Source organism: Zootoca vivipara, chromosome 7 (assembly GCF_963506605.1).
Source record: "Zootoca vivipara chromosome 7, rZooViv1.1, whole genome shotgun sequence".
Lineage (NCBI taxonomy): Eukaryota > Metazoa > Chordata > Lepidosauria > Squamata > Lacertidae > Zootoca > Zootoca vivipara.
The window spans coordinates 65,947,880-65,975,387 of record NC_083282.1 but is presented as its reverse complement, the minus strand read 5'-3'; the positions used below and the strand labels follow the sequence as shown (position 1 = coordinate 65,975,387).

Below are 27,508 nucleotides of genomic sequence, written 5' to 3'. Positions count from 1 at the left end.
GGTAGCTAGCCATGTTGGTCTAACGTAGTCAAAACAAACAAACAAACAAAATTCCTTCCAGTAGTACCTTAGAGACCAACTAAGTTTGCCATAGGTATGAGCTTTCGTGTGCATGCACACTTCTTCAGATGCACATGAAAGCTCATACCTATGACAAACTTAGTTGGTCTCTAAGGTGCTACTGGAAGGGATTTTTATTTTATTTTTTGTTTCCAAAATATGAAAATACTGTACTCCAGAAACTCAAAGTTATAGTATGTTTTGTCTCTGCACAACTTTGGATGTTTCATTGTGTTGTTTCAACACTGGGTTGATTTAAATTGCTTTTATATTTTGTATGCTGTTTTTGGTTGGTTTGTGTTTCTTTTCTTTTGTTTCACTGGAAAGCAGGGGGCAGGGGGAACTCTAGATCTAGCCATAGTTAAGCATTATGCCTTATGGATTGAGTGGAAAAAGAAGACACCCTTAAACCTCTGACACTGTAATAATTGATTAACTTGGAGTGGGTTGTGTTGTTATTGATGATGATGATAAAATGAACAAAAAGGGAAGAACTAGATGCTCAGTTCTGGTCATGTTGAATGATATAGATAAGATTTTTTTAAAGCTTCAGAGGCTGATAACTGTGCTTCTTAAAGTTCCCTTTGCATGTAGCATGAGCTTGTGTTTGTTGCAGCCCTGATGATGTGAAGCGAGCTGCTGATCTGGATAGGAAGGCTGCAGTACTTGGCAGGAAACTTGTCAAAGGCTTGGAGACTGATGATGATGATGATGATTGTTATGATGTGTCTGACATGGAGTTCTCCGGCATTGTCTTCACTCCTGTCAAGAGGTACTTTTCTTGAAAGCACTTTAACACGAAAGGGTCTGTCTTCATGTTTCTATCTAGCTTGGCATGTCATTGCATAGCTATTTGATATCCCTTCAAAAAAGGAACTTGGTGTTAAGCACAGTGTACCTTTCAGAACAGTGTACATGTGCTGTATGAGGGTCCTTCATCATTTATCAACAGGAGCACCATATTTCATAGGATCATAGAGTTGGAAGGGACCCTGAGGATCATCTAGAATACCACTTAAAATTTTGGAATAAGAGATTATCTATTACAGATGATGCTTTATTAATTGTCTGCATAAACCTGATTAGTATTATTATTTTATTTACTAAATTTGTATACTGCTCTTCATCCAAAGATTACAAGGTGGTTCACAACATAAAAAAACAAAATGATGGCACAGAAATGTTTTCAGCGGAAGTTTAAAAGTTAAAGCGGAAAGCGCTTGCTGAATTTCTATTGAGAGAGCGATGATAATAAAAAGCATTTGGTTAAATTTTGAAGTCAATGTTTTGCTTTCTTCTATTATCCTTCCCTTTTAAATTATATTAACAAGGGTCACAGTTCAAACTAGCAGCTTAACTTATATACCCCCAAAATAAAATAATGATTTACAGAAAATGGCATTGTTGAAGTGTTTAATCAGTGTTTTCTTTCCATTGCAGCCGTTCTAGGGTCTTTTCCAAATGGGACTTGTATGCTACTCCTAGACCACAGAACTTCCAGGTACTATACTTGCCAGTCTTCCTGTGTAAACTATTTCAGGCAGTGGCTCTCAAACTTTTTAAAAAAATCTAGGCCACACTTTCAGAATTAAAAATATGCTCACACCACATCAAATTTTGCATTGATAAGAAATAAGAAATATAAAAAGAAACAATTCTGAGCAGTGCTTAATTTATAAGATGGAACACAACTACTTCCTAATATGACCATGGGACATCCAAAAAGTATAAAATAATGCAGCTACAAAAGTACACGAATCATTCCCAAAATATAATTATAAACGAGCCTCTGATATACTGTATGTATACTTAAGTATGTATACAAACTCAATGAGAGGTGTGTGTTTGCTTTTGCCAGGTAATCTCATTTATATTAGGTCTAATTTGAGACTCTCATTTGAAACTCTCATTTCCTCAACAATAGAAATGAATCATTTAAATGTCCTTGAATTTTCTGGCCACACTTGCCATTCTGTCCTGCCACATCAGTGTGTCATGCTACACCCTTTAAGAACCACTGGTTTTTAGGGAATGTCCACATTGCCTTAAGATTTCTAGAAGGGCATATGTTCTTTTATGGGAGATAACTCCAAGTTACGTATTTAACTCTTATTAGACTAGCCCAGGACATGTTAGATCAGGAGTGGGGGAACCTATGAGCCTCCAGATGTTGAACTACAACTCCCATCATCCCTGACCATTAGCCATGCTTCCTGGGGCTGGTGGGAGTTGGATTCCAACAACCTCTGGAGGGCCATGGATTCCCCATTTCTGCCTACAGACTAGAAGAAAATTCCCAAGTGGCCCCAACATACCAGTAACTTATGAAAAAGCTCAATGATGTTTGAAACGAGCAGTTTTCTCCTTCCTCTTATCTCCCATAATGATGACATCCTCAGACTGATCCTAGGAAGTGTATTGTCTCCACAGATTGGCATAAACATTATTGAAGCCCAGAAATTGGTGGGAGTGAATATTGACCCTTTTGTAGTTGTGAAAATCGGAGATGAGAAGAGACACACAGCAACACAAAAGTCAACCAACTGTCCCTTTTACAATGAGGTATGTAATGTACAGGCAAGATTCCACGACTCCATCACTCAGAACTTGTTTTGTACACATCATGTCCACTGTTAGGCAGCTGACGGCAGGCTGCAAACTTCTCTCAAAAGACTTGCGTGCTCTTGTATATGCTACAGAAGATGTTGCATTAACATGCAAGTCATGTCTAAATTATCAAGGTTGACAACTGCACACTCGAGAAATGGTTCTGTGTACAGTTGCTAAAACTTTGCTGCAGCCTACTAGCACATGGAGGCCAGGAGTATATAAATCAAATTACCCTGTGTTCATGATCACCTATTGGATTAGCAGCATGTGGGTCAACCATTTATTCCTTTGGGAGAAATTTTTGCAACATGTGAAAAAGTCCTAAGCTTATGCACCTCTGTAGAGCAGGAGTGGAGAACCTCTGGCCCCTGGACGAATCTTGCCCTGCCACGTCCAGTTTTCCCTGTGAGGCCATTTCCCCCCAATCCATAACCACTTGTCAATCAGCTCTCTTCACTGGGCAATGCCAAATGATGGGTGGAGGGCAGGGTTCAGTGAGGTGGGCTGGGTATGGGTTCAAAAGTTTAGAGGAGTGGGAGACACACAGCTACACCCACAGAAGCCTTCCCTGGGTCCCTTTTCCCTCTTGCCCCTCCACATGCTGAAATCAGGATTGAAAGAAAGGTTCTATTGTAGCAAAAAAGTTTCAATGAAGCTTGACTGTGGGGGTGGGAACATTTTCAGCATGGGGGTCTCAAATAGAGAAGGGTGAGTTAATTTTGACCCCTAGTTGTGAGCCTCCTAACTCAAAATGCCTCCAACACAGAGGTCCTCTGTTGACTACAATGGAATGTTCCCCCCCAGGCCTAATTACAATGGAAGAGGGGTGATGGGAGGTTGCAGTTTGGGAGGGAAGGGTATCTTCTCCAGGAATACCACCTTCTGCCTTAAGTTAGACTTGGGGGTGGGGGAAAACAAAAACACTTTTGTCAAGCCTAATTGCTGGTGCGGGAAGGGTATGTGCCTTGTTGTGACAGGTGTGTGCAAAATTGCAGCAAATGCATGTGTGTATGCCATGTGGCGCTGTGGGTTAAACCACAGAGCCTAGGGCTTGCTGATCAGAAGGTTGGTGGTTCAAATCCCCACAACGGGGTGAGTTCCCGTTGCTCCGTCCCTGCTCCTGCCAACCTAGCAGTTTGAAAACACGCAGTGCAGGTACGGTAGATAAATAGGTACCGCTCTGGCGGGAAGGTAAGCAGCATTTCCATGCGCTGCTCTGGTTCACCAGAAGTGGCTTAGTCATGCTGGTCACATGACCTGGAAGCTGTACGCCAGCTCCCTCGGTCAGTAAAGCAAGATGAGCACTGCAACCCTAGAGTTGTCTGCGACTGGACTTAGCGATTAGGGGTCCCTTTACCTTTACCTTATGCCATGTGTGCATATATGTGTGGCTGTAAAGTATGCAGGAGTGAATGGCTTCAATATGCAGATGGCTGCAGTACAGTACTTGCATGTTGCTCATGGCAGCTTCCCCAGTTTGCAAATTTGCACATGGGATGAAAAAGTTTGATGACCCCTGCTTTAAAGAAAGCATCTCATACGGTGGTTGTGGTGGGCAACTATGGTCCTTGGAATATGAAAGCAATCATGAGTCAGAATTCTTCACCTTCCCTTCCAGTATTTTACATTTGAATTCCATGAACCGAGAGATGTTTTGTTCCACAGACTCATAGAGATTTCTGTAAGTATCAGCCATTGTGGGTCACTGTTATGGGGAGAGAGCTAGCATGAGCCTATTGCATAGCAAGATTGGCGCTAAGAACCATAACAAAATAGGTGGGGTACTAATCCATGCCTCTGCTTTAGGTTTCCTTCCTCTTCTTCCAAAGTTTTGCTGATTCTTAGTTTCATAAGAATGACTGCCTCAGTGGGAACCATTACAATCCAAACCAATGTGGGCATTACTATTTTTGTTCATGGTATTTTATAGTGCCTTAAGTGTAGGTGGCACTTTGCAGGAGGATCAGAGAGGTCCCTCCCTGCAATGAGCATGCAATCTAGAACTTAAAGTGCGAGAGACAACAAACAAAGGGGTGGGTAAGAGACAAATGAGATAAAATGTAATTATGTGCACCGAAGTTTTGTTTTAGCTGAAAATGAGGATTCAGGGGTTAAACCAAACGTTCAATGAAAATGGTGTGTTCTAAGAGAAATTTGAAGGAGCAGCTAAAGTAATCTGAACCTCAGCTATACTGGGCTGCCTTGGTCCTAGGACAGGGGTCAGCAAAGTTTTTTGTGGCTTAGGCCAGTTCACGGTCCCGCTGACGCTGCGGTGGGCCGGAGTGCATGCATGCATGCGTGTGCACGCACACATGCGCAAACACTATTTTCGGCGCTCCTTCTGGTGCAGAGGAGGCAAGCTTGTCTCTGTTTGTATAGTACAGTTTAACTTGGCCATTTTTTTGCCACTCACCCTATCCTTTGGAATCACCAAACAATTCTATTAGCTCAATTCCTTCCACCACTGCTGATAGAGGGTTACTACTGTAGTTCTGCACACCTTTTGACAATGCTGAGAAAGTGGTTTGTATTACTGTGCAGGTCTTCCATTCAAAGAAGATCCGATTCTTAGGTGCACTCATAGGGATATTCAAGATTGATCTAGCGACTATATACAACCAGCCAGGTATGGTACTTGGAAGTGGCTCTTGATTTCCTTTTCCATTATCTGCTTTGAGTCTATGATATGAGTTGCTCTTGCATTATGGTCTGTTTTGAACTCTTTCTTTCACAACAACATAATTTACAATTAAGTAATGAATGAGAATATTGTAAAATGGGTTTCCATCTGCCTAGTCAGGGCACAGCCCCAATACATTTTGCTGAAAACTAAGGATAACATTGTGCCTTTCCCTATTCCATGAACAAAAGGCAACCAGACTGACGGCAGCTGAATCTTCCTTGAACACTAGTGAAGGGTAGCAGACTTGTAAGTGGGGAGGAGGGTGCAGGGCTGCAAAGCTCACACAACTCTGACCTCCAACAGGGGATATATGAGCCTCATTGTGCAAAGTGTTGCCTCATCAAAACTGAAAGCTCCATGGAATTTCTATCATGTCCATGGAAAGACCACATTAAGCTCATATTTCCTGTGCATAACCTCCCGTAAATCTGCAGAGCTCTGTTGGTTTCAGGGAATGGATATTGGTTTTTGCTTGCAAAGTGTCTTCCCTGGTACTTTGTGAGGATAATACAACTCTGCTGGCTTTTCTCCAAGGCTTTGAACTTGTGATGAAAGTTGTCACCATAATATGTATTGGATCCAAGAAAATTGTGAATCAGATATTCTCTCTTTATGTCCTTTTAGATCACAGATTTTACCATAAGTGGGCTGTTATTCATGACCCCAAGGACACCAGGGCAGGAGTTAAAGGCTTTGTGAAATGCAACATTTCTGTCATTGCACGGGGGGATGTAATGAGTTCCCTTCCCACTACCTCAACAAGTCAGAATGAAGACATTGAAAAGTAAGTTCGTGTTATGGAGTGGTATGTAGTGTGTTCTCCCTAAGGATTGGCAAGCGATTGATAGCTAATGTTATTCAAGATTAGAGAACTGATGGAATTGGCCATTGTTCTGATTCAGTGATCTCCTTTCCTTCAATTTTAGTTACCCTCTGGTTTTTTAGGAGCTGTGAACACTATTTAGAGCTCAAATATATTCCTTTCAGGAACTTGCTGCTGCCTAAAAGAGTCCCAGCTGAGAGGCCATGGGCGAAATTCTGCATCAAAATGTACAAAGCAGAGGGTCTGCCCAGCATGAGTGCAGGAATCATGGGTGGTTTTTCAAAGATTGTGGGTGAGAAGAAAGTCTTCATTGATCCATATGTGCAAGTTGTTTTTTCTGGTCAGCAGGTAAGTTTAAGCTTGAGCAACTGATTTATGTGAAATGTTTGGTTCTTTGTTCTGTGGCTCACAACAGTCCAGTCTATGTAACTTGAACAAATGCTTTTCTAATGCATCATAATAGAGAGAGGGTATGTACTAAGAATGTAGGAAGCTGATTAGAAAACTGATTAGAGCAGGCATCCCCAAACTCGGCCCTCCAGATGTTTTGGGAATACAATTCCCATCATCCCTGACCACTGGTCCTGTTGGCTAGGGATGATGGGAGTTGTAGTCTCAAAACATCTGGAGGGCCGAGTTTGGGGATGCCTGGATTAGAGAGACAGCCTTCTCCTCCATTACTCTGCCTAATCCTCTTTTAGACAATCCAAGTTGGTGGCCATCACTACTTCCTGTGGGAGTAAGTTCAATAGTTTAAATATGTGCTGTGTGAAGAAGTGCTTTCAAAAATATGTCCTGAATCTGCCAACATTCACCTCATTGGATGTCCACAAGTTATTATGAATGAGAAATTAATGTTGTGTGGTTTCAAAGTGGAAACGTCTACTGTTTTTCCTTGCGTGCAATTTTGATTCATTTATTTGGTTCAGGGAGAAACTTCGGTTGAAAGCAGTACTACAGAACCAGTGTGGAATGAACAGATCAGCTTCATTGAAATGTTCCCGCCTCTTGTCAGAAAAATAAAAGTCCAAATGTTGGATGATGCCAACATTGGAGATGTTGCCCTTGCCACACACTTTATTGACCTGCAGCAAATATCTGATCCTGGCAGAAATGGTGAGTCCCCTCAGAGCAGCAGGCACTTCTGAATGTTCAAATGATTCTTTCACTCGTTGCCTATTTGTCTGGAGTGGGTTTTTAAAAAAATTGATTATATCTTTCATCTTATTTTCTGAGCTACCTGTCCAGGGAATATATTTGAAGAATGGAATACATACAAGCATATAATAAATATTAATTTATCTACTACAGCTTAGTTGGCTGGGTATGCAAATATATCCATCTCTCTGTGTGTAGAAGCACAACTAGGGGAGATCTGATGGGCACCCAAATCTAAGGCTGCATGTACACAATACAGTCAGAGCACTTTTAAAGCATATACCCGCAAATAATCATGGGAACTATAGTTTACCCCTCACAGAACTGTAATTCCCAACACCCTTAACAAACTACAGTTTCCAAGATTTGGGTGTGTGTGCTTCATGGGCGTAGCCAGGGGGGGCAGGAGGGGGCAGCTGCCCCCCAGAAGCCAGAAAGGAAAAAAAAGGTGTAAAACAGCTCGGTGCAAAAAAACAGCCGCTGTTTTTTACACAGCAGCAGCAGTCCCGCTGCTCCTCTGGCACTGCCTCCCTCCCACTGTCTCGGAGGGGCAGGACGCGGGGTGGGCTCTCTTGTGATGTCACCCTCCCAGCGCCCCTCCCCCCGCGGCCGGTCACGCGCGTCCTGGGTGACGGCGCCGAGAGCCTGCAGGAGCTAAAGGGCCATCACGGCCAGAGAAGGCGAGCAACTCGCCCCATCCCCTCCACCAGGACCCAGCGATGGCGGCCGAAGCGTGCGGGCATCCGAGTAGCCCCCCCGGGCAGTGTGGCGGCGCCAGGCGGCCTGCTGCCCATGAACCTGTTTGCGGCCTGTGAGGTGGACAGCTCCGGCCCCAGCTGCGTCCCGCGGTTAGTCCCACCTTCCTTGCGCTCGCTCCGGCGGGCCCTGCCGCCCCGCCGAGGCTCCGCCTTCCGCCGCCCCAGCCGGGATGCTCACCCTCCGGGGGGCGTGGATGTAGACCATGCCTCCTGGGGGGGATCCTGGCCACATCATCGCCAGCCAGCCAATCTGGTGGCTGGGGGCGTGGCTGGGCCCCGTGGCTTGCCTGCCCCCCCTAGTTTTGATCCTGGGTACGCCCATGTAAGTGTTTGGCATGTAGGCAATCTGTGGGATATGGCCACAGTCATTCTTGCTTAATTCTATTTGGTTACAGCCAGTATCTAGGAGGGTCACCAAGAGTCTCTGCTCTGCTCCATAGTGGGGAATGACATGTGTGAAATTCTGAACCAATTAACAGTAAATTCAGAGATGTCTTTTACCACAGGCTTTAATCCCACCTTTGGCCCAACCTGGGTGAATTTATATGGATCACCCAAGAATTCTGCCCTGCGAGATGTACACAAAGATCTCAATGAAGGTCTGGGTGAAGGCATATTCTACCGCGGGCGTCTTCTCATGGCCATTAGTGTGGAGATCTTTAGCACTATCCAGGCAGCAGAAAAAAAGCCTGTGGAAGCTCTCAAAGGTGCCCTAAGTAAGCTGAAGCTGAAGAAAAAGAGCAAAAAGGCCAAGGAGAAAGCCAAAGCTTCTGTCAAAGAGCAGCAACGAAGCCAATCTGAGGTTGACGTCCAGGAGGAGTCTGACCAGCCAAGTGAGGTGATTGTGGAGGTAGAGGACCTCCATCCTCTCCCAGAGGTGAGTCTCATATTTAGATATTAAAGCAAAGCTCTGGCTGTGTGTGTTGCCTTCTTCTAAACACACATATGTGTGTGAATTCCAGAATAGAGATGAAACGTTTCCTGGGCAGCAACAAAAGTAATATAATTATAATTGTCTCTTGCAAAGGCACTATGTAAGACAAAGATACTATGTTGCAAGGTAGGTACTAAGTTAAAATTCTGAAATCTTGAAATTGTAAGCGTCCCTTTCACATTTCAAGTTTAATGAGTTGTGATTTTGTTTCAAGGCGCTTAAGCAAATTAAGCAAATCCAGCATAGTCAATGAGACAAAGGCAAGATACGTGCCTCTGTTGTTTTGCGTGTCTGTGGCTACCACTAGTTGCTGCTTAAGTCCCATGTACAGAAGAAAGTGTCATATGGGTCCCAGAATATTCTGGCCTTCACAGGCACTTGCATCCTTTACATATAAGGAAGACAGATCCTCTAATGCATCAGCTTCTGCATGAGTATTCTTTTGCACTCAGAACTCTAGATCAAGTGGTTGACTTATTTCTCCAATATTCACATCCTTCTCCCAAGATGATATCATCCTTATACTGACCTGTAAAACAGAAACCGAGCTGAGCCAGCCAGTCATTAATCTAATCACCTATGGAACCCCACAGCTGTTTGCCCTTGTTTGTCTTGGGTGGCATTTGTATTAAGATTAGTGTGTTGTATTAAGGCACAGTGAATTAACTTTACCATGTCTCTCAGTTAGAATCCAGCTTCCAGTTTTCCCCACCCAGCCTTCTCTTGGACAAGGAGAAACCCTACTACGGTTCTCTCTTTAGAGCCCAGCCCAAGGGGGCTATGAATAAGCCATGAATAAATTTGCAATACAAGCAAAAGATGTGTGAAGCCTGAATTGGTGTCAGTGTTTAGCAGCCATCACAAATTAGTACAGTACTTGGATTTATCCACAAGTTACTTTTCTGAATTATTATTTGAGGAGGTCGATATTGTATACCTAGGCTGTTTTGAAACTACCGTATATTTCTTTGTTGTTGTTCAGAATGCCCTGGGACTGAAAGAAGAATTCCTTCTCTTTGCCTCCTTCTTTGAGGTGACTATGATGGAGCCAGCAATAGGTAGCAAGCCTGTGAAGTTTGAGATCTCCATAGGTAAATTTGACATAGACTTGTGTTCACTTTAAAACAGTTTCTTCCCAATGTGTCTCCTTTTTTGTTTCTCTCTCACGCTTTCTATTCTCGTATTCTCTTATATAAATGCCCCTCTCTTTGTGACTACCTTGTACGCTTAGCTCTGCAACTACACCAAATATACAACCTTGTCTGCAATAGGCCACAGTGAAATTGGCCACTTGTGCAACAGGTTTGCAGCCCGGCACATATTGCTTAAGGATTAGCACTCGCAAAATGGCTTGGAAAATGCCCTCAGCGGATTATCTCCACAGGTAGTTGGCCCTGTTTGCCTCTGCCTTCACTGTCATTGCTCTTGAATCACCTGAGAAAGTGGAAGCTTTTGGTTACCCATGTAGGTGTTTGTTCACTGTAAGTACAAGCAAGAGAACAGTCTAGGAAAATGGGAACTCATTGCTTTTACTCACATAAGGGATGGAAGGAACTGTCAGTTTGAGTTTTCTCAGTTTCTAATTTTTCCAGAGTTATTAATTTATCCACAATTTGCACCAATCTGCAGACTTACTTGTTTATTTATTTTTAAAATCCACATGGAAATTCACCAGTATTTTCGTGTGAATTTATCCTAATAAACACATCTTTCTAAGCTGCTTTAATGTACTTTTTTTTTGCAAAAAATTCCCCTAACATAATGCATGCGACTTTCACTAAGATCTTAATTTTTATGCACAGTTTTCCACAATACATGCATTTTTTGTAAGTGGTGTTTGTTTGGAGAGCTGCATTGCAAAACTTGGAGAAGTAAGAATTCTTAAGGAAAGCTGTGTTTTGGTTCTCGTATGAGTGTGAATTGGATAAGTTTGGCTTTTACTACAAACTAATTTGAATTTCTCCTGACTCTCTAACCCAGACCATAAATTATAATATATTAGAGCATGCATGTTATGAACACAAGTTGTTAATGCTCCAGAGATATTTATAATATTATAAATTTATTTTTATAATTATATAACATTATAAATATGAAATGTTAATGAGAATAAAGAATAACCATACTCATCTTCAAGGGAACTATGGCAAAGCTGAAGAAGTGATGACCAAAATTTCCAAGAAAGATGAGAAGGGAGAAAAGAGTGAAGACAAGCAACCTTTGCTGGAGCCCAGTTCAGATGATGAGCTGGATATTGAAGTCATAGCACCAAGTACAACTTTGCTTGATAAATCTATGACTGAGAACCAAAGACCTGAACCCACTGAATATGACAAGTAATTACTCTTTGTACTCTTAGCCCTGTTTGTGTCTTCATATTCTTTCATTCATTTCTAATGTAATGCATTCAAAAAATTATGTTGAGGCATTCGTATGAACACCTGAGTGCAAAACTGTATAAGGGGACGGGAACACACTCACAAGTTTTGCACCCCAATGTCATTGCATGCACCGTCTCCCCAAACTTCCTTATTGCATAGAACTTTATAAGCCCTTCTGATCAGGAAAGCCTTTTAATTATAATATCCAGTAAGGAACTGATCAATGCTACTATGTAATTTAAGCATGGGAAAGTGGAAAGGATTTTCATCTATGTCAAATTTGTGTAGCAGAAACACAGTTTTCTATATATCTGTATTTTGGCACTGCTAAAAACTCCAAGGGAAAAGCAGTTCTTTATCCTGTAAAGCTACCCCTACTGATATTAGGGAGTGAGTGGTGCTGTGATTTAAACCACTGAGCCTCTTGGGCTTGCCGATCAGAAGGTTGGTGGTTCAAATCTGTGCGACGGAGTGAGCTTCTGTTGCTCTATCCCAGCTCCTGCCAACCTAGCAGTTCGAAAGCATACCAATGCAAGTAGATAAATAGGTAAATGGTGTTTCTGTGCGCCAAGACCCAGAAAGCTGTCTGCAAACAAACGCCAGCTCCCTTGGCCTGAAGTGAGATGAGCACCGCACCCCATAGTTGTCTTTGACTGGACTTAACCATTCAGGGGTCCTTTACCTTACTGATATTATATATCTAAGTATAACTTTGGCATGCAGACAGTTGTTAGCTGTTAGTAGAAGGTTAGTAGAAGGTTTGTAAAACTTCTCTGTTTGCTGCTCTTAGCTCTTACAGCTGCGTGCCAATGCTGCATGAGAAGCCCTGTGTGTATGTTTGGAGCTACTGGGAAGACTATACCTGGAGACTCTGTAATTCCAACTGGATTGTCAAAATAGCAGAGCGTCTGGTAAAGTATTGCTCTACCTTTAAAGGCTCTGTCAATCCCTAATACTTTTTTTCTGATATACTTGTTTTATTTGCACCACATATCCTTAACTGGACTGAGAAAGAGCATGATTGAAATTAGATTCAGAGTACTCTCAGCTCTGTTCCTGACGAAGGATGACATCCTTGCGGCTTATATATGAGATACTTTGCTATCTTTGGAATTCCTTACACCACGAAGTATGTTCGTTTAGCTTTTTTTTATTGAACTCTGTTGATTTTATACTGACTTGTATTCCCCACCCCCATCTCTGAGCAGTGTGAGATTCCAGGGATTCCAGGCGCTTGCCCAGGATTCATGTTTCCTTTTGGAAGTGAGGTACAGCAGAGACTGTGGTGTCTTTATCATATATGGTTTACTTACACATATATACAACCTTAGTCTTCAGTGAAGGGGCTCACTGCATCCGCACCCCAAAAGGGTCTTGTTTCTCCCATAGCTGCAGCTTTGGATTCAAACAGAAATCAAACATTGCTCTCAAACATTGCTCTGACTCTCTTCTGGGACTGATATCATTATTGTATTTGCCGTAACAGGAACATGGACTAGAAGAGGTGGAGAAGCTCCTGAGGAGACCAAGGTCAAAGGCAGATGAGAGGCTTCGGCAGGTTCTAGAGGAGTTTGTAGCTGGATGTAGGTTAGTACTACATATTTGATTTCTTTTCACATAAAGCTGGCTTTTTAGCTCCCTCAGCCACAGATAATTGCAATAATCTTGAAATAATATCAGGGAGTCCAAGAACCACAAATCCTAGAAGCTAAAAGGGAGAAAGAGGCAACCCTCATACCATCTTATAGGTACAGTACAGACCCATGTGTGGTTTGGGCTGTTGATTCTGGTGCTTAATCCACAGGCCAGCATTTCAATCCAAGTATGTCTCCAAGGGAGGTGAAATGGGAAAGTTCACTCCAAAATGCAGAGTGAACCAGAATTATCCCCAACCCTGTATTAAATTCAGCTCATGTTTTCATGTGATATGTGTATCTACAGCCTGTGTGGTATGTGTGTACTACTGTCATGAGCTCAGAACTCACAGCTTCTCTGATTCCAGGCAGTATTCTCTTAACGTGGACAAAAAGCCCATGGCCCGTCCAAACAACCTTGATCGATGCCGGATGAAATCTCTACCACAAAACATTGTAAGTCATGTGATCAAACTGTGTGCATGCACTCTTGAGGAGCAGAAAGGAATTTGAATGTTCCATGTGACCGCAAATACTCTGACCTTCATCTAAAGGTAAAGGTACCCCTGACCGTTAGGTCCAGTCGTGGACGACTGGGGTTGCGGGCTCATCTCGCTCTATAGGCCGAGGGAGCCAGCGTTTGTCTGCAGACAGATTCCGGGTCATGTGGCCAGCATGACTAAGCTGTTTCTGGCAAACCAGAGCAGTGCACAGAAACACCATTTACCTTCCTCCTGGAGTGGTACCTATTTATCTACTTGCACTTTGACGTGCTTTCGAACTGCTAGGTTGGCAGGAGCTGGGACTGAACCACGAGAGCTCACCTCATCACGAGGATTCGAACCGCTGACCTTCTGATCGGCAAGCCCCTAGGCTCTGTGGTTTAGACCACAGCGCCACCCATGTCCCCTTCATCTAGCCCAATATAAACATGGAACCTCATTGTGTTGCTAGGTTCATTGGCTATCAGAGTATCCCCAGATCAGTGCAAATATCTATAGCTTTGAAACCCATTGGCTAGGTGGATCTAGATTACCAATTGGCATCCATTCATGTTGCAATTAATTCTTCATAGGGGAACCCCCCCCCCTTACAGCTACTAATTGTACTAGCTGAAAAAGTTATCACAAGGGAGAAGCAAATCATAGGAACTCCACATAATCAGGCTGCAGCCAGGTCCTACTTGAAAACCGAGTCTACTCATAGTCAAAGGACCTGAAAAAGTCCCAAGCATGAGTGAAATTAACATTTCCAAAATTATAGTAGTACTTTCTGCAGCAATCTACAGCTTAGAGCTATAGAATCGGAGATTCTCTGCTATGGGCGATTTGCAAGGAGGTGTGGGAGAGCAGAAGAAGGGAATTCGCCTTTTGATGGAGCAAAAAAGAAGATGGGACCTCTCAGCCTGGTCCCCTATGTTGTTAAATTCATGGTTAGAGGATGTGATCTTTTTGTCTTCAGATACTATATGCAAAACAGGGGATGCGCATAAGAAGGCGCCTGACTCGCACCAATGTCAAGGAGAAAGTAAATGAGACAAAGATAATCTTGTCAAAGCTGCGCTTCCTGGCTAATGAGGTATGTGATTGCAGGTGTGGGAGTACAATCGGGTTTGGGAGCTCCTATACATTATACGGTACATTATATACATTAAAAGCTGGGTAGCTCAAGCAACTGTGAAAGGAAACACTGGACCAGAGAGCATGATATTCTAGTAATACCCTAGAATCCTTAGAATTTCTGTTTATGTTTTGAAAGAAGAAAAAACAAACAGGTTTCTAGTCCTTTTGGTAGTGGGGTGGGGGGTGGGAGAAATATGAGTGCATGTGAGAAATTCAGTGTGGTGCTTTCCAAACCAGAAGGTGTCTGGATGGTGCATGAAAGGATCAAGGGTTGAGATGAATTTGAAGAAGCTCAGCTCCCACTCTGGTCCCTACATCTGTTGCCTACGCCCATGAATCATATCTTCCTTCACTTCTCCACACTGGAGAGCCAGTGTGGTGTAGTGGTTAAGAGTGGTAGATTCGTAATCTGGGGGAACCGGGTTCGCGTCTCCGCTCCTCCACAGGCAGCTGCTGGGTGACCTTGGGCTAGTCACACTTCTTTGAAGTCTCTCAGTCCCACCTACCTCACAGGGTGTCTGTTGTGGGGGAGGAAGGGAAAGGAGATTGTTAGCCGCTTTGAGACGCCTTCGGGTAGTGATAAAGTGGAATATCAAATCCAAACTCTTCTTCTTCTCAGTCTCAAACAAAAAGTTCCATTAAAAAAACACAACCTCAACTCTTCCTCCCCACAGATATAGAAAAAGAATGCTTGCACTTGAAAAAAAAATTAAGCTAGTTTTATTTCAGCTTTCCCTCTCATTCCGTCCCCGCTCCCCAGCCCCAATGTCCTATCCCTGATGTCCTGATCTGGATGTTTAGCAACAACAAGCGTGTCGCATACACTCGGATCCCTGCCCAACACATCCTTTATGCAGTGGTAGAAGAGGAGAAAGGCAAGGACTGTGCCAAGATACAAACTGTCTTTCTCAAGGTGAGTGATCACCATTTTTGTCCATTAAATTTCTGTTGCATGCACCTGACCCTCCAAGCAGCAAGAGACTCCAGGGGTTCCAGCACTTACTTACCAATGGTTCAGTTTCCTTGGAATAACAGCAGCAGCAGCAGCAGCAGCAGCAGCAGCAGCAGCAACAACAACAACAACAACAACAACAACAACAACTTTATTATTTATACCTCTCACATCTGTCTGGGTTTCCTCAGCCACTCTGAGCAGCTTCCAGCACATATAAAACATTTTTTTAAATTGCTGATACAGGGCTGTTGGAATGGTCACTGGAGACTGTATCTTTAGGATGTATGGTGTTATTTTCACATATAGACAACCTGAGCATAGGATAGAGGGGCTCCACAGCTCTAGAGCCAGTGTGGTGTAGTGGTTAAGAGTGGTAGATTCGTAATCTGGGGAACCGGGTTTGCGTCTCCGCTCTTCCACATGCAGCTGCGGGGTGACCTTGGGCTAGTCATACTTCTTTGTTTTGTTTTTTTTTAAACATACTTTTTATTAATTTTACAAAATACAAAAAAAACGGTACATACATAAACACCTTTTCCACCTCCTTCCTACCCACCCACATGGGTCCTCCCCTGCCACAGAAGTATCCCATGTATGTGAACAGTCAGAGATGGTCCATTTTATGCTTGGATTTCTGTCCTCCTCCCCCTCCCCTGACCCCAAAGCCCCCCCCCCTGCCACCAGGGAGCTCCAGCAAACCAGGGCAGTACGCAGGAGGCCATCCATCCAACCATCTATTGTCATACCAAAAAAAGAGAAAAATAGAAATAGGAAAAAAGAGAAAAAAGAAAGGGCAAAAAAAGAGAAAAAAACAATACAAAACAGAAAAATTTTTCTTACATTCATAATTGTAAAACCATATTTTGTGGGCTTCCCCCCCCCCTTCCCCGGTTTTCATCCCTTTTTTATCATCTGCAACAGTTTCTTACTTTATAAAAATACACCTTTGTATCTTATACAACTTATAAATCAATTGTTAACATTTTCATCTAATATTCAAATCACTGAAAAATCAAACTCCCATTTTATCTTCCCGTGCCTAATTTTTACTCCCTCTATAAGCCTCCATATTTTCACATTTTTCCAAAATCCATTCACTTTTAAAACTATAACTATTCTCAATTTAACCTTACATCCCCGATTACCGGCTCCACCCCCCCAATCCAGCAAATTCCATAATCAGCAGACCAGTTATAAACCTGTTAATCCATCCTTATAATCACAACATCACTTTCCCTTCACCCCACCCCCTGTTTACAGTCTTTTGCCATCCAGGCCCCCATACAGGACCCCTGAATTTCTTCTCTTCTCTGCATATTTTTTCCTTCTTCCCTGTGGGCGTTCTGGAGTTCCAGTAATACCAATCGTGCCCTCCTCAAAGGCAGGGCACTCCATCCAACTTTTTGTAGAGTAAAGTCATCATTTTTTTCGTGGTGTGTTTCATTTTGTGTTGAATCATCACAGTCCTCATCTTCATCTTTTCCTTCCAAATCACAGTCACCATCATTGTCATTCTCACATTCATCTTTTTCAGAGTCAAAAGCTTCATCTTCTAAAAAATCATATTCTGCCATCACCATCTGAAATTGTTGCTGTAACTCTTGCCGTCGTGTCTCCTCTTGACATAGTTCTATTCTTGTTTCCCACATTAAGGTCAAAACAGACCGCTGGAACTCAGGGGAACACTTTTTTGTTGACATAGTTCAATCCTGCCAAGGTCAAAACTTGTCACGTGGGGTGGAATATGATCACAGTTTATTTTCTCGACTCCATTTTAACAAACTGGCTGCATTCTTCAAGTCTTATTAACAATAAAGTTCGAACTCACATTTCACAAACATTTAAACCAAAAAAGAAATTCCACAAAGTCCAGAAATACAAAGTGAAATAAAAATTGACTTATAAATCCTGATCAACTCACTGGGTTGTCTGGGCTGCCGGCTCCCGAGGAAAAGAAAGGTTTTTCTTAGTCTTTACCTCTTGCTGCAGGGCACTCACAACCACAGTCTCTCTCCCCTTTCACCCTGCATCAAAGGGGAGATTCTCTTTGATGCCTTTGAGGGATCCTTTTGAATTGCAAATCTTCTGTTTACGGCTTCGGGTTTCTATTTACTGTCTCTTTTGTTGCCGTGGGGGGGGGGTGGCTTCCTCTTTTCTCCCCTCTCTCCCAGATCCAAATTGTTTTATAATCCAAATCGTGAGGTTACTTACAATCTTGTTTCCAATCGTTTTATTTTCGGAAGAATCCATCGCTCTCCGCCTTCGGCTTGAAGCTTCTCCCTGCTAGAATAACGTTGCCGCTCAAAATGGCCCCCGCGACTTCTACCCTCCTCGCTCCGGAGCTCTTATTAGAGCTAGCCGAAGAGTTGGGGAGTCCGGATTGGGGCTGTGCCGAGCAAATTTGCCCCCGGGACGCCCTTCCCGAGGTTCTAAGGGGCGCAGTGTCGCTCTCGCTGCCCTCCCCACTCCTAGCAGGGACGGGCCGTCTCGGAGACGAGACGAAACCCCGCCGATCGGCGCTGGCGCTGAACCCGGAAGCCTAGTCATACTTCTTTGAAGTCTCTCAGCCCCACCCACCTCACAGGGTGTCTGTTGTGGGGGAGGAGGGGAAAGGAGATTGTTAGCCGCTTTGAGACTCCTTCGGGTAGTGATAAAGCGGGATATCAAATCCAAACTACTACTCTTCTTCTTCTTCTTCTTCTTCTTGCATTAGGTTCCTAGGAAGATCCCCAAGCCCATAGCTTTGGGATCCAGCATACAGCAAGATAAAGCCTCTATGTCTCCAGCTTCCAGCACCAACCACAAACTCACTCAAAACCCCCACTTGGCCTATTGCTCTCCCTTAATAAGGTGGCATAGCATCCAGCCAGATGACATGAGAAAAGGCCCATCCCTTTGTCCCTATGCAAAAGGGCAACCAGGGCCGTCTCAAGCCGGTTGGGCGCTGTGGCATGGAGATAGCTCCGGCGTCCCCGCCCTGGTGGGCGGGCACAGCATGGCTTCCGCGCGGCTTCGCCGTGCAGCGCCCTCCTGCCGGCCCCGCGCCACCGAGACTACCCCTAGAGCCAGGCCTGAGGGGCAACCTCTTTTGACACGTAAATGGCAGGTTTTCTCTCATAGATTCTAACTTCACATACACAGGATCATAGGTTTGGAAAGGACTGACACACACACACACCACAGACTTAGAACATTGCTTTATGTGTGGAAGCAGACCTAGTAATTTATTTCATGCTTTTACTATATCAGCACTTCTTGCCCTCACCATAATATTTTAACTGAAAAAAATATTATTTGGGGCTTAAAGGTTCCAGGGTCACAGAGTGGAGAAATCTTTGCAAAACTGGAAATCTACATGTGGCTTGGGGTAACTAAATATGTGAAGAACAGCACTGCAGAGCTACCAGAGGAGTTCAAACCAATATATGATAAGGCTGTGCAGGCTGCAAGGATTCCAGCGTACATCCCACCCAGTCAGCTCAACAGAGATGGTAAGCCCATATTGGTTTTTGTTACATCCCAGTCCTTTCAGAAATGAAAAGATATCATAACTCAAAACTAGCACAGGGTGGAAGATTCTAATGTAAGGGTAGCCAGATGTTGTTGGACTCCAACTCCCATCAACCCTAACCATCATGGCCAGTTGTACAAAGCTGTAGCACAGCTGGTTGGTGGCAGTGATCCTGTCCCATTCTGGTAAACAGTAGTGACATCAGTGCTGGGAGAGCGGCTCCACCTTATCACACATGCCACAATTGTCAAATGCCATAGTGAGATAAGAAGCTGCTATATACGTTCATGCCACACAGAACTGAATTTTTTATATATGTTACTGTTCAGCAATTCCATACCAGAGTGAAGAAATACAGCCTCTGATATGTTAAAAGGAAGACTCCTTAGTGAGCTCACTGCTAACATCCCCTCATCACTCAAGGGTGCTCAAGGGTGTGTGTGTGTGTTACCTTAGCTAGGTTGGCAGGTGTATGTTTGTGTGACACACACACACACACAAACATATACCTGCCAACTTTGTTAAGGTAGCATTCAATGGCTCTGAAGTAGACCCTGGTCCATGAAAGCTTATACCACCATAATAAATCAGTCACTTATTCAAAGTGCCACAATACTCTAATGAGCTTTTAAAATGAAATGTTCATGTGGAACTTTTTTGTAGTTCTAGCAGTTTCACTTTCGTGATTAAATGCTGTTGGATATATTTATCATTCTGCCCCATTGTAAACTTTTTGAAAACAGCAATGATTCACATCAAAGTCCTGTCTAATGTGTGAACATCACACACGGCTGTCATCTTGGATAGCTGATAGATGCATTTTGCTTTTTGCAGACTTCAGTTACTTTCAGCTGCGTGCCCATTTGTACCAGGCTCGGGGGATTCTCCCAGCTGATGAAAATGGCCTTTCTGATCCATTTGCAAAAGTGGTGTTTTCAACTCAGTGCCAGACTACATGTGTAAGTGTATTTGCAGCAGACTTGTGAGTAAACACATTTGATAGCCCAGGTGAATATTGCAATGGTCCAGCATAGGGGTGGGGGAAATGCTTAGGGAGATGTTTTTGTCTGTGTTTTAGTGGGAAAATGGTGTTATAGATGTGGATAAAATTAATAAATGCCATTTTGGTTATTTTTTGTATGAAGGGAGAAATATAAGCTGCAAAGGAATACTTGGGTAGCCTGGCCAAGCTAGGGCTGTTAAGGAAATAACAGAGAGCCATTTAGGGTCATGAAGAAGACAAGAGAATAGTGTGACCAGAGAATGGGGATTTGGAAGGTTGCCAGGGTAACTGCTGGTGGGGGGAAGAGCAAGGGTTTCTGGGAGGAAGAAAGAAGAAGAAGAGGGGAGAACCATCTTTGGAGTGTGCTGACTGCATGCAGCTTATGCTGCTGCTTCTTGGAATGACTATGCCATAAAATGGACCCCCTCCATGCAGACTAAAGGTGTAAATAGGTGAATAAACCATATTTCTTAAAGCACAACAGTCTATGCCATGTCTTCCATTCTCCAAAGGGACACAGACCCTGTGTGTGTGCCTGTGGCCCCATGTGCTCTTTTGTAACAATAGTAAAAGACTGTAAGAGTCATGTTGAATGAGACCAGGCACCCCCCAAACTGCGGCCCTCCAAATATTTAGGCCGACAACTCCCATGATCCCTAGCTAGCAGGACTAGTGGTCAGGGAAAATGTGAATTGTAGTCCAAAACATCTGGAGGGCTGAGGTTTGGGGATGCCTGGATGAGACCAATGGCCCATCTAGTCCAGCACTCTGTTTCCAGATTGCTCAACCTGATACCCACGAAAATCCCACAAGCAGAATGGAAGGGAAGTGGTTAAGCAGTCCTTCCCTTTACTTAATTTCACAGACTCCTGGGGCAGCTTTTGTTTTAAAAAGTAAGTTGGGTGAAAGATATACATGACTGCAGATTGCATGGGTCTAGCCTGGTCCTAAAGGAGCTGTTTAAACAGCAGCTTTGATCTCTGTTAATTCAGATCTTGGAAGAGACACTCAGCCCGATGTGGAATGAATTACTTCTGTATGACCAGCTCATTATCGATGGAAAGAAGGAGGACTTGAAGACAGAGACTCCAATTGCTGTGGTCAATATCTTTGACTACAATAAATTTGTAAGTTTGAACATATAAACTCTCATCTGTTTTGTGTGGCTGTAATTTTCTATTTGGCTGCAATAGCTTTTCGGGTACCAAAAACTCTCATAGGCCATAACCCCACTTTCGTGCAGAAGCCATTCAAAATGGTTTGGGAACCATTTGAAGGGATAATATACATGGCAAGTTGCAGAAAAACCTACACCGATACAGTTGATCTAGTCAAGCACTTGGGTGGGCTGAATGGGCATACCAATCTAGTTCCTAATCTAAACAATGAGTTGGGGAAGAGGTTAAGTCACTCTAGCAGCAGACTTGCTGGGCAGTGCTCAGTTGTGTGAATTTTCTGTGTGAGTGAAAAGCAGAGGCAGGATGGTGATGCAGTGAAGACGGAGGTAAGGGAGCTCATTGCTCTTAGATACAAAGGGTGCTGCAGTGTGGGTAAAACACCCATCATTGGCTCTAATGGGAAACTGGGTTCCTGAAATAATGTTTCTCGCCATATCTGATAGCTGCTTCCTCTTCTCTCCAGGGCTCACCTGAGTTCCTTGGCCGAGCCTTTGTTACACCACTGGTGAAGCTGGTAGACGAGCCATATAGCAAACCTTCTCTCCAGTTTTTTGACATTTACAAGGGACACAAAGCAGCTGGGGAATTAATTGCTGTCTTTGAGCTGATTGAACTGGATTATAGTGGCTACTTAGAGGTAAGTGGGCTCATTGCCACCTCATGGTTACAGGGGATGTGTTTGGCAGCTTGAATAGGTTGTGAACAGCCAGCGAATAGTCTCATAATAATAATAAAAATGCCCCAAATCTCATGTAACAGTAAAGTTTTGTGCTGATGAGCTGGACTGAGCTTAAGTGAAACCTCAGGGACCTGTGCTCCATCACCTCATCCTGTGCAGTGCTGGAGGACTTTGCCAGTGTTTCATTTCATTGTAATTAGGGATGGGGGAAAAATCTGTTTCAATTTGGATTTAAAGGCAAATCTACTGCACATAGTGGGGACGTGGGTGCTGCTGTGGGTTAAATCACAGAGCCTAGGGCTTGCCGATCAGAAGGTCGGCAGTTCGAATCCCTGCGACAGGGTGAGCTCCCATTGTTTGGTCCCAGCTCCTGCCAACCTAGCAGTTCGAAAGCATGTCAAAGTGCAAGTAGATAAATACAGCGGGAAGGTAAACGGCATTTCCGTGTGCTGCCCTGGTTCGCCAGAAGCGGCTTTGTCATGCTGGCAACATGACCTGGAAGCTATAGGCTGGCTCCCTCGGCCAATAACACGAGATGAGTGCCGCAACCCCAGAGTCGGTCATAACTGGACCTAATGGTCAGGGGTCCCTTTACCTTTACCTACTGCATTCACACTTTCCACATGAACCAAAACACAACCATCCTTCAACATTCCCCCCTCTCCAAATTTTGCAATGCAGTTCTCCAGCCAAGAATTGTGTGCAAAAATGTATACACTGGTGTAAAATGTATTTATTAGTATTCATTGTAATGCATTTATTAGTGAAAATAACATACAAAATGTGTAATATTTGCTTGCGGTGATGTGCATATTAGGCAAAATCTCATACGGACATCTCTACTGTGAGGACTTTTTTAAAAAAAGAAATTGCAAATGGATACGGAAATGTGGAGAACTGACTTTAAAATTGGAGCAAGGAGAAACAGAGAGACACCAACATTGATAGATGTACTTACCCTAATTGTAATTTAATTTTGCCTTGTGTGTGAACCAGGGATTGTGATTTATCATAAACTCTAGCTAGTTAAACAAGCCAGCTTCATATTCCCTGGTTTGATGTTGTCTTGTTTAAAAACTAACCAGAATTTGTGATAAAACCAAGTTCTCAGGTTCATCATGTTCTCCTCGCAGAGGGGCCTTGTGTTTTAGAGCAGAATCCTGAAGCATTGATGGGAAAGAATTTTATGGAAAGGCTTGATACAAGACAGGTAGTGTCCAAGTGCCTTTCAGTATATAACCAATGACCATCTCTCACTGCTGACCACCCACAACCAGTGCTGCTCATACACCTGGGATTAGAGGGAAAAGGCTTGACAGCTTTCACTTTAGAAAGTGAGGATTGGTTAGGATGGTAATTGGTGGATAACTTGACAGGTGGGCATTTAAGTCTACATAGCTAGTAGAGAAGACTTTTAAATTGTTGTTCTGTGCTGTCCAGCCATCAGTGCCTAGTGATGTAGAACCCAAGGAGCCGGAATATTTGGGAGACCCCCGTTCTGGACGATTCATTATCCCTGAAGGTATCCGACCAATCCTTAAAGAGTTTCGTATAGAGGTAACATTATTTGTTCTTCTTTTAGCAAAGGATTTATTTAACCTAACCATTTTGATTTTAACCTGTTCAAATACATCAGTATTGTAGGGATTCTCCCCCTTACATATTGACATTATTGACATTATTGTAGAAATTGGAGTTCTCGGTGCAATCAGGAAATCAAAAGAAAAGGTTCCAAAAACTCGGGCATTTCAAGGACAAGGCCCTGTTTCATTTAACCTTTTGTGTTTGCCTGGTACACTTTGACCATGAAACTATAGCTGGTGAAGAATAAACGAAACAGGGCCTTGTCCTGGATTTGAAAATCATTTCAACTGGAATTTGTCTCATTACCATAAGCAAAAAACAGTTTGAAGAATTCATAATTAATCTCCTTCCTGGCCTGAGTTCTTGGAACCTTTTCATTTGATTATTGACATTATTGACATAATGATTATTTTTAATCATTCCTAATATGTTATTGCAATTATCATATTAATTGTTGCTCATTTAGCATGTTGTATGAGCCAATTTGGGCACAATTTTGTGAAAAAGCAGCAAGGAAATAAACAGAAGAGAGAATGAAGGAATCCAGTTTGACACACAATAACTAACAATGCAATCCCCTTTGCACAAGGCTGTGGCATAGAACTCCCTGTTCTGCCCAGGGCAGTCTCGAGCAGGTCACGCGCCCTGGCGTTGAGGGGCGGAGATCGCTCCGGCGCCCCCACCCTCGCAGGGCACAGTATGGCTTCCATGCGGCTTTGCCGCACAGCGCCCTGCCTACCGGCCCGGCGCCCTGGCACACCGCGCCACCGGGACTCTAGCTAGAGCCGGCCCTGGTTCTGCCCACCAAATGTGTGGGTGAGTGAAAATGTTGCTGGTGGGATCCTTGCTGGTAGTGTTCTGGGGCAGAGATGAACTGAGGCCACGGCCATCATGTGTTTACATGAGGCCTAATCCAGGCCCAATCACTACATCAGCTCCAAGATGGCACAGAGATTTGCCTGCTCCCCTGCCTTCTGTCCAGGCCAGCACCAGCACTGTGTTAAGATCCATTGTTCCTCAGCTGGGGTTTGGCTTGCAGAGAACAGGAGAGAGTACCGTGTTTCCCTGAAAATAAGATACTGTCTTATATTTATTTTTCCTCAAGAAAACACACTATGGCTTAATTTCAGGGGATGTCTTATTTTTATTACGCGTCCAGCCTCGCCTCTTCCTTGGCACCCCCCAGAACTGCACCTATCACTATGTCATATTTTCGGGGTATGGCTTATATTGCACAAATGCTTAGAAATCCTGCTATGGCTTATTTTATGGGTATGTCTTATTTTCGGGGAAACAGGGTAGGTGGGTGTCATATAGACCTGTTAATCTAGAATGCAACTGTGAGTGAGCATCAGGAAAGGTGCTTCAGTGGGTTTTTTTAGAAGAGGACCATTTTAGAGAAAGAGGGTGTTGGGCCCTCTACGGAGTACCCAGAAGAGTCAACTCTTCTGCTTTCTTTCTTTTTTTTAGATCTTGTTTTGGGGCCTGAGAGATCTGAAGCGTGTGAACCTGTTTGAGGTTGACCAGCCACAAGTGATCATTGAATGTGCTGGGAAGAAAGTGGAATCTGAAGTGATTACAGTGTACAAAGAGAACCCAAATTTCAATGAACTTGTCAAATTTGTTGATGTGGTGAGTAAGAGGCAGATCTCAAAATACTGGGATCGCCTTCCATTACCTGATTAACAAAACCAGAGTTGTACGGCAGTAATTTAGAAGCTCTTGTTATCTTGAGTTAGCTTCCACATTGTATACATTTCTGCTAAATAATGTTATTAATAAATAAAGGTTTCCGTGTGCTTGATTATCAGTAGAAATGGCTGAGCAACAATCTGAATGTTGCTGAATGGCTGATACTCTGATACTTTGGTCTTGAGCAGAGCTGTAGAATTCTGCTATCATACCTGTGGAAGCTCCAATGATGGAGCAAGCTGTTTCTCTTGAAAGGCCACACCACAATAAAAAGCTGCATTAAAAATACCACTAAAGATTACATGCAAACATACAACCCAACCAGTATATATGAATAATGCCTGAATTGATTACTTATAGCAGCTTTGGATTTATTTCTGAGATTTTGACTCTTAATCCACACCTTTTACTTGACTTGACCTCTCTTCCTAATGTTGCCAGGGTTGATGTGAATCATTCACAGTATCTTGTTGAACTAGGATACAGAACCATCCCACCAGTTATGAAATCACTTTACACAGTGAATAATCTTATTTGGGACCTTATATTAACTGCTGCTTTTTATCCTGACCAAGATTAGTAATTCAGTGTACTGTTTTAATTTCTGTTATCATTGCTGGGCTGTTTTAAAAAGGTTGCTTTATTGCATACTTTATTCATGGATAAACGATGTTCTAACTGCATTGTTTTATTGGGTACAGGCAGCTCCCCGTTTGTGCAGGGGCCACATGCCAGGTCATTGCACATGTCAGTGGTTACGTGTAAACCTGCCCCTCTTCTGCTCCCTTCTGGGGCCAAAAACAACACACACGTTGGCGGTCATGCATCAATTGGATGCGCGGAATTGCCGTTTGTATTTTGATTCTGGTGTATTAATTTTTCTGTATATAAACAATGTTGTGCTATCGGTCTATGTGTGTGTGCTTTTGTACACTGCTTAGAAGAAGCCATCTGGGCATCAAGCAATGTAATCAATAAATGACTAATAATGAATAAATAATCTGCATTGTGGCACCTGATTGTATCCCACAGGAGCTTCCAGAGCAGGTGTACTTGCACCCACCTCTCAGTATCTTCGTGGTGGAAAAGAGGGCCTTTGGACGCTCTGTCATGGTGGGAACTCACATAGTTTCCCATATTATGAAATTTGCTCCGAAAGAGCTAGATGAGTTGGAAGAGGAAGATGACAGTCCATCCAAAAGTGAGTCTTCAGAATCCCAACTCCTTTAAGGGACCTTTCAATGAGGTGAAATTGTATGAGGGTCGAATTAGGGTTTTATGTGTTGGGATTTAACAATTGCAAAGTGTGACACCATGCTATGAAAAGCACCATGCTTTGAAAGAAAAATCTAAGTCGAGCATGGTAAAAAGGCTGTGCAAGCAACCTAAGCTTCAGCATTTCTCCATTTTGCTTTTTAAATACCTTCTCAGAGTCAGATTGTATTATTTCCACCTAAAACCCATGCTGAGAACATATAGAGACTGTATTTCATGAAGGAGCTTTAAGATGAGTCAGGCCAGTGGTATATCTAAATGCAACATCCTTTCTCTTTGCCAGCTAATTAGAGGAAAGTTGTGGGTGGATGGCAAAGCACATTAAACCATAGCTGCCAAGTTATCCCTTTTTTTAAGGGATTTTCCCTTATGCTGAATAGGCTTCCTTGCGAGAAAAGGGAAAACTTGGCAGCTATGCATTAAACACACATTTAAAGCATATGGCTTCCCCCAAAGAATCCTGAGAGCTATAGTTTGTTAAGGATGCTGGGAACTGCAGCTCAGGGAGGATGAAACTATAGTTCCCAGAAATCTTTGGGGGAAGTTGTGTGCTTTAAATGTGCACTGAATGTGCTTTAAATGTATGGCATGGGTGTGTCCATAACTGGTTAGTAAAGCGGAAATGATTCAGCAAGTGAAGGCACGTATTCATACTGAAGTATAGAATTTATACTGTTTTCTTATAGCACGGAAAGCCTCACGGCCGAAAATCTCCAAATCAGTTCTGAATCTTGGTGCAGCTGCTGGGAAGACGGTGATAAACATTGGAGCAGCTGCTGGTCAGACAGTAATAAATATTGGTGCAGTTGCTGGAGACCTAGGAAGCAAAGTAAATCCCCTTAAGCTTGCAAAGGTGAGTGCAGTAATTGGATGGTCACAGATTCTGCTATTAGAGGAGTGTTGTGGCTCATAGGAAGAGCCTTTCAACATCCACATTGCAGAAATTGATTTTCCACATAGCTGAACCA

At 43.3% G+C, this 27,508-nt stretch overlaps 1 protein-coding gene across 1 annotated transcript in view; it reads left to right on the top strand.

The window, feature by feature from the left end:
* The window catches only part of LOC118089180 (fer-1-like protein 4), a 61,629-nt gene that overhangs the window by 12,346 nt on the left and 21,775 nt on the right, over positions 1-27,508 (top strand). The window contains exons 8-31 of the mRNA XM_035123607.2: positions 677-832; positions 1,501-1,561; positions 2,491-2,622; positions 4,289-4,351; positions 5,212-5,296; positions 5,978-6,137; positions 6,341-6,524; positions 7,106-7,292; positions 8,599-8,969; positions 10,009-10,117; positions 11,164-11,362; positions 12,198-12,318; positions 12,894-12,994; positions 13,410-13,497; positions 14,503-14,619; positions 15,424-15,576; positions 18,926-19,109; positions 19,964-20,088; positions 21,125-21,259; positions 21,774-21,947; positions 23,430-23,546; positions 25,044-25,205; positions 26,298-26,466; positions 27,227-27,393. Coding sequence (XP_034979498.2) covers positions 677-832; positions 1,501-1,561; positions 2,491-2,622; positions 4,289-4,351; positions 5,212-5,296; positions 5,978-6,137; positions 6,341-6,524; positions 7,106-7,292; positions 8,599-8,969; positions 10,009-10,117; positions 11,164-11,362; positions 12,198-12,318; positions 12,894-12,994; positions 13,410-13,497; positions 14,503-14,619; positions 15,424-15,576; positions 18,926-19,109; positions 19,964-20,088; positions 21,125-21,259; positions 21,774-21,947; positions 23,430-23,546; positions 25,044-25,205; positions 26,298-26,466; positions 27,227-27,393 — 3,520 coding nt within the window. The remainder of the gene's footprint in view (positions 1-676; positions 833-1,500; positions 1,562-2,490; positions 2,623-4,288; positions 4,352-5,211; positions 5,297-5,977; positions 6,138-6,340; positions 6,525-7,105; positions 7,293-8,598; positions 8,970-10,008; positions 10,118-11,163; positions 11,363-12,197; positions 12,319-12,893; positions 12,995-13,409; positions 13,498-14,502; positions 14,620-15,423; positions 15,577-18,925; positions 19,110-19,963; positions 20,089-21,124; positions 21,260-21,773; positions 21,948-23,429; positions 23,547-25,043; positions 25,206-26,297; positions 26,467-27,226; positions 27,394-27,508) is intronic.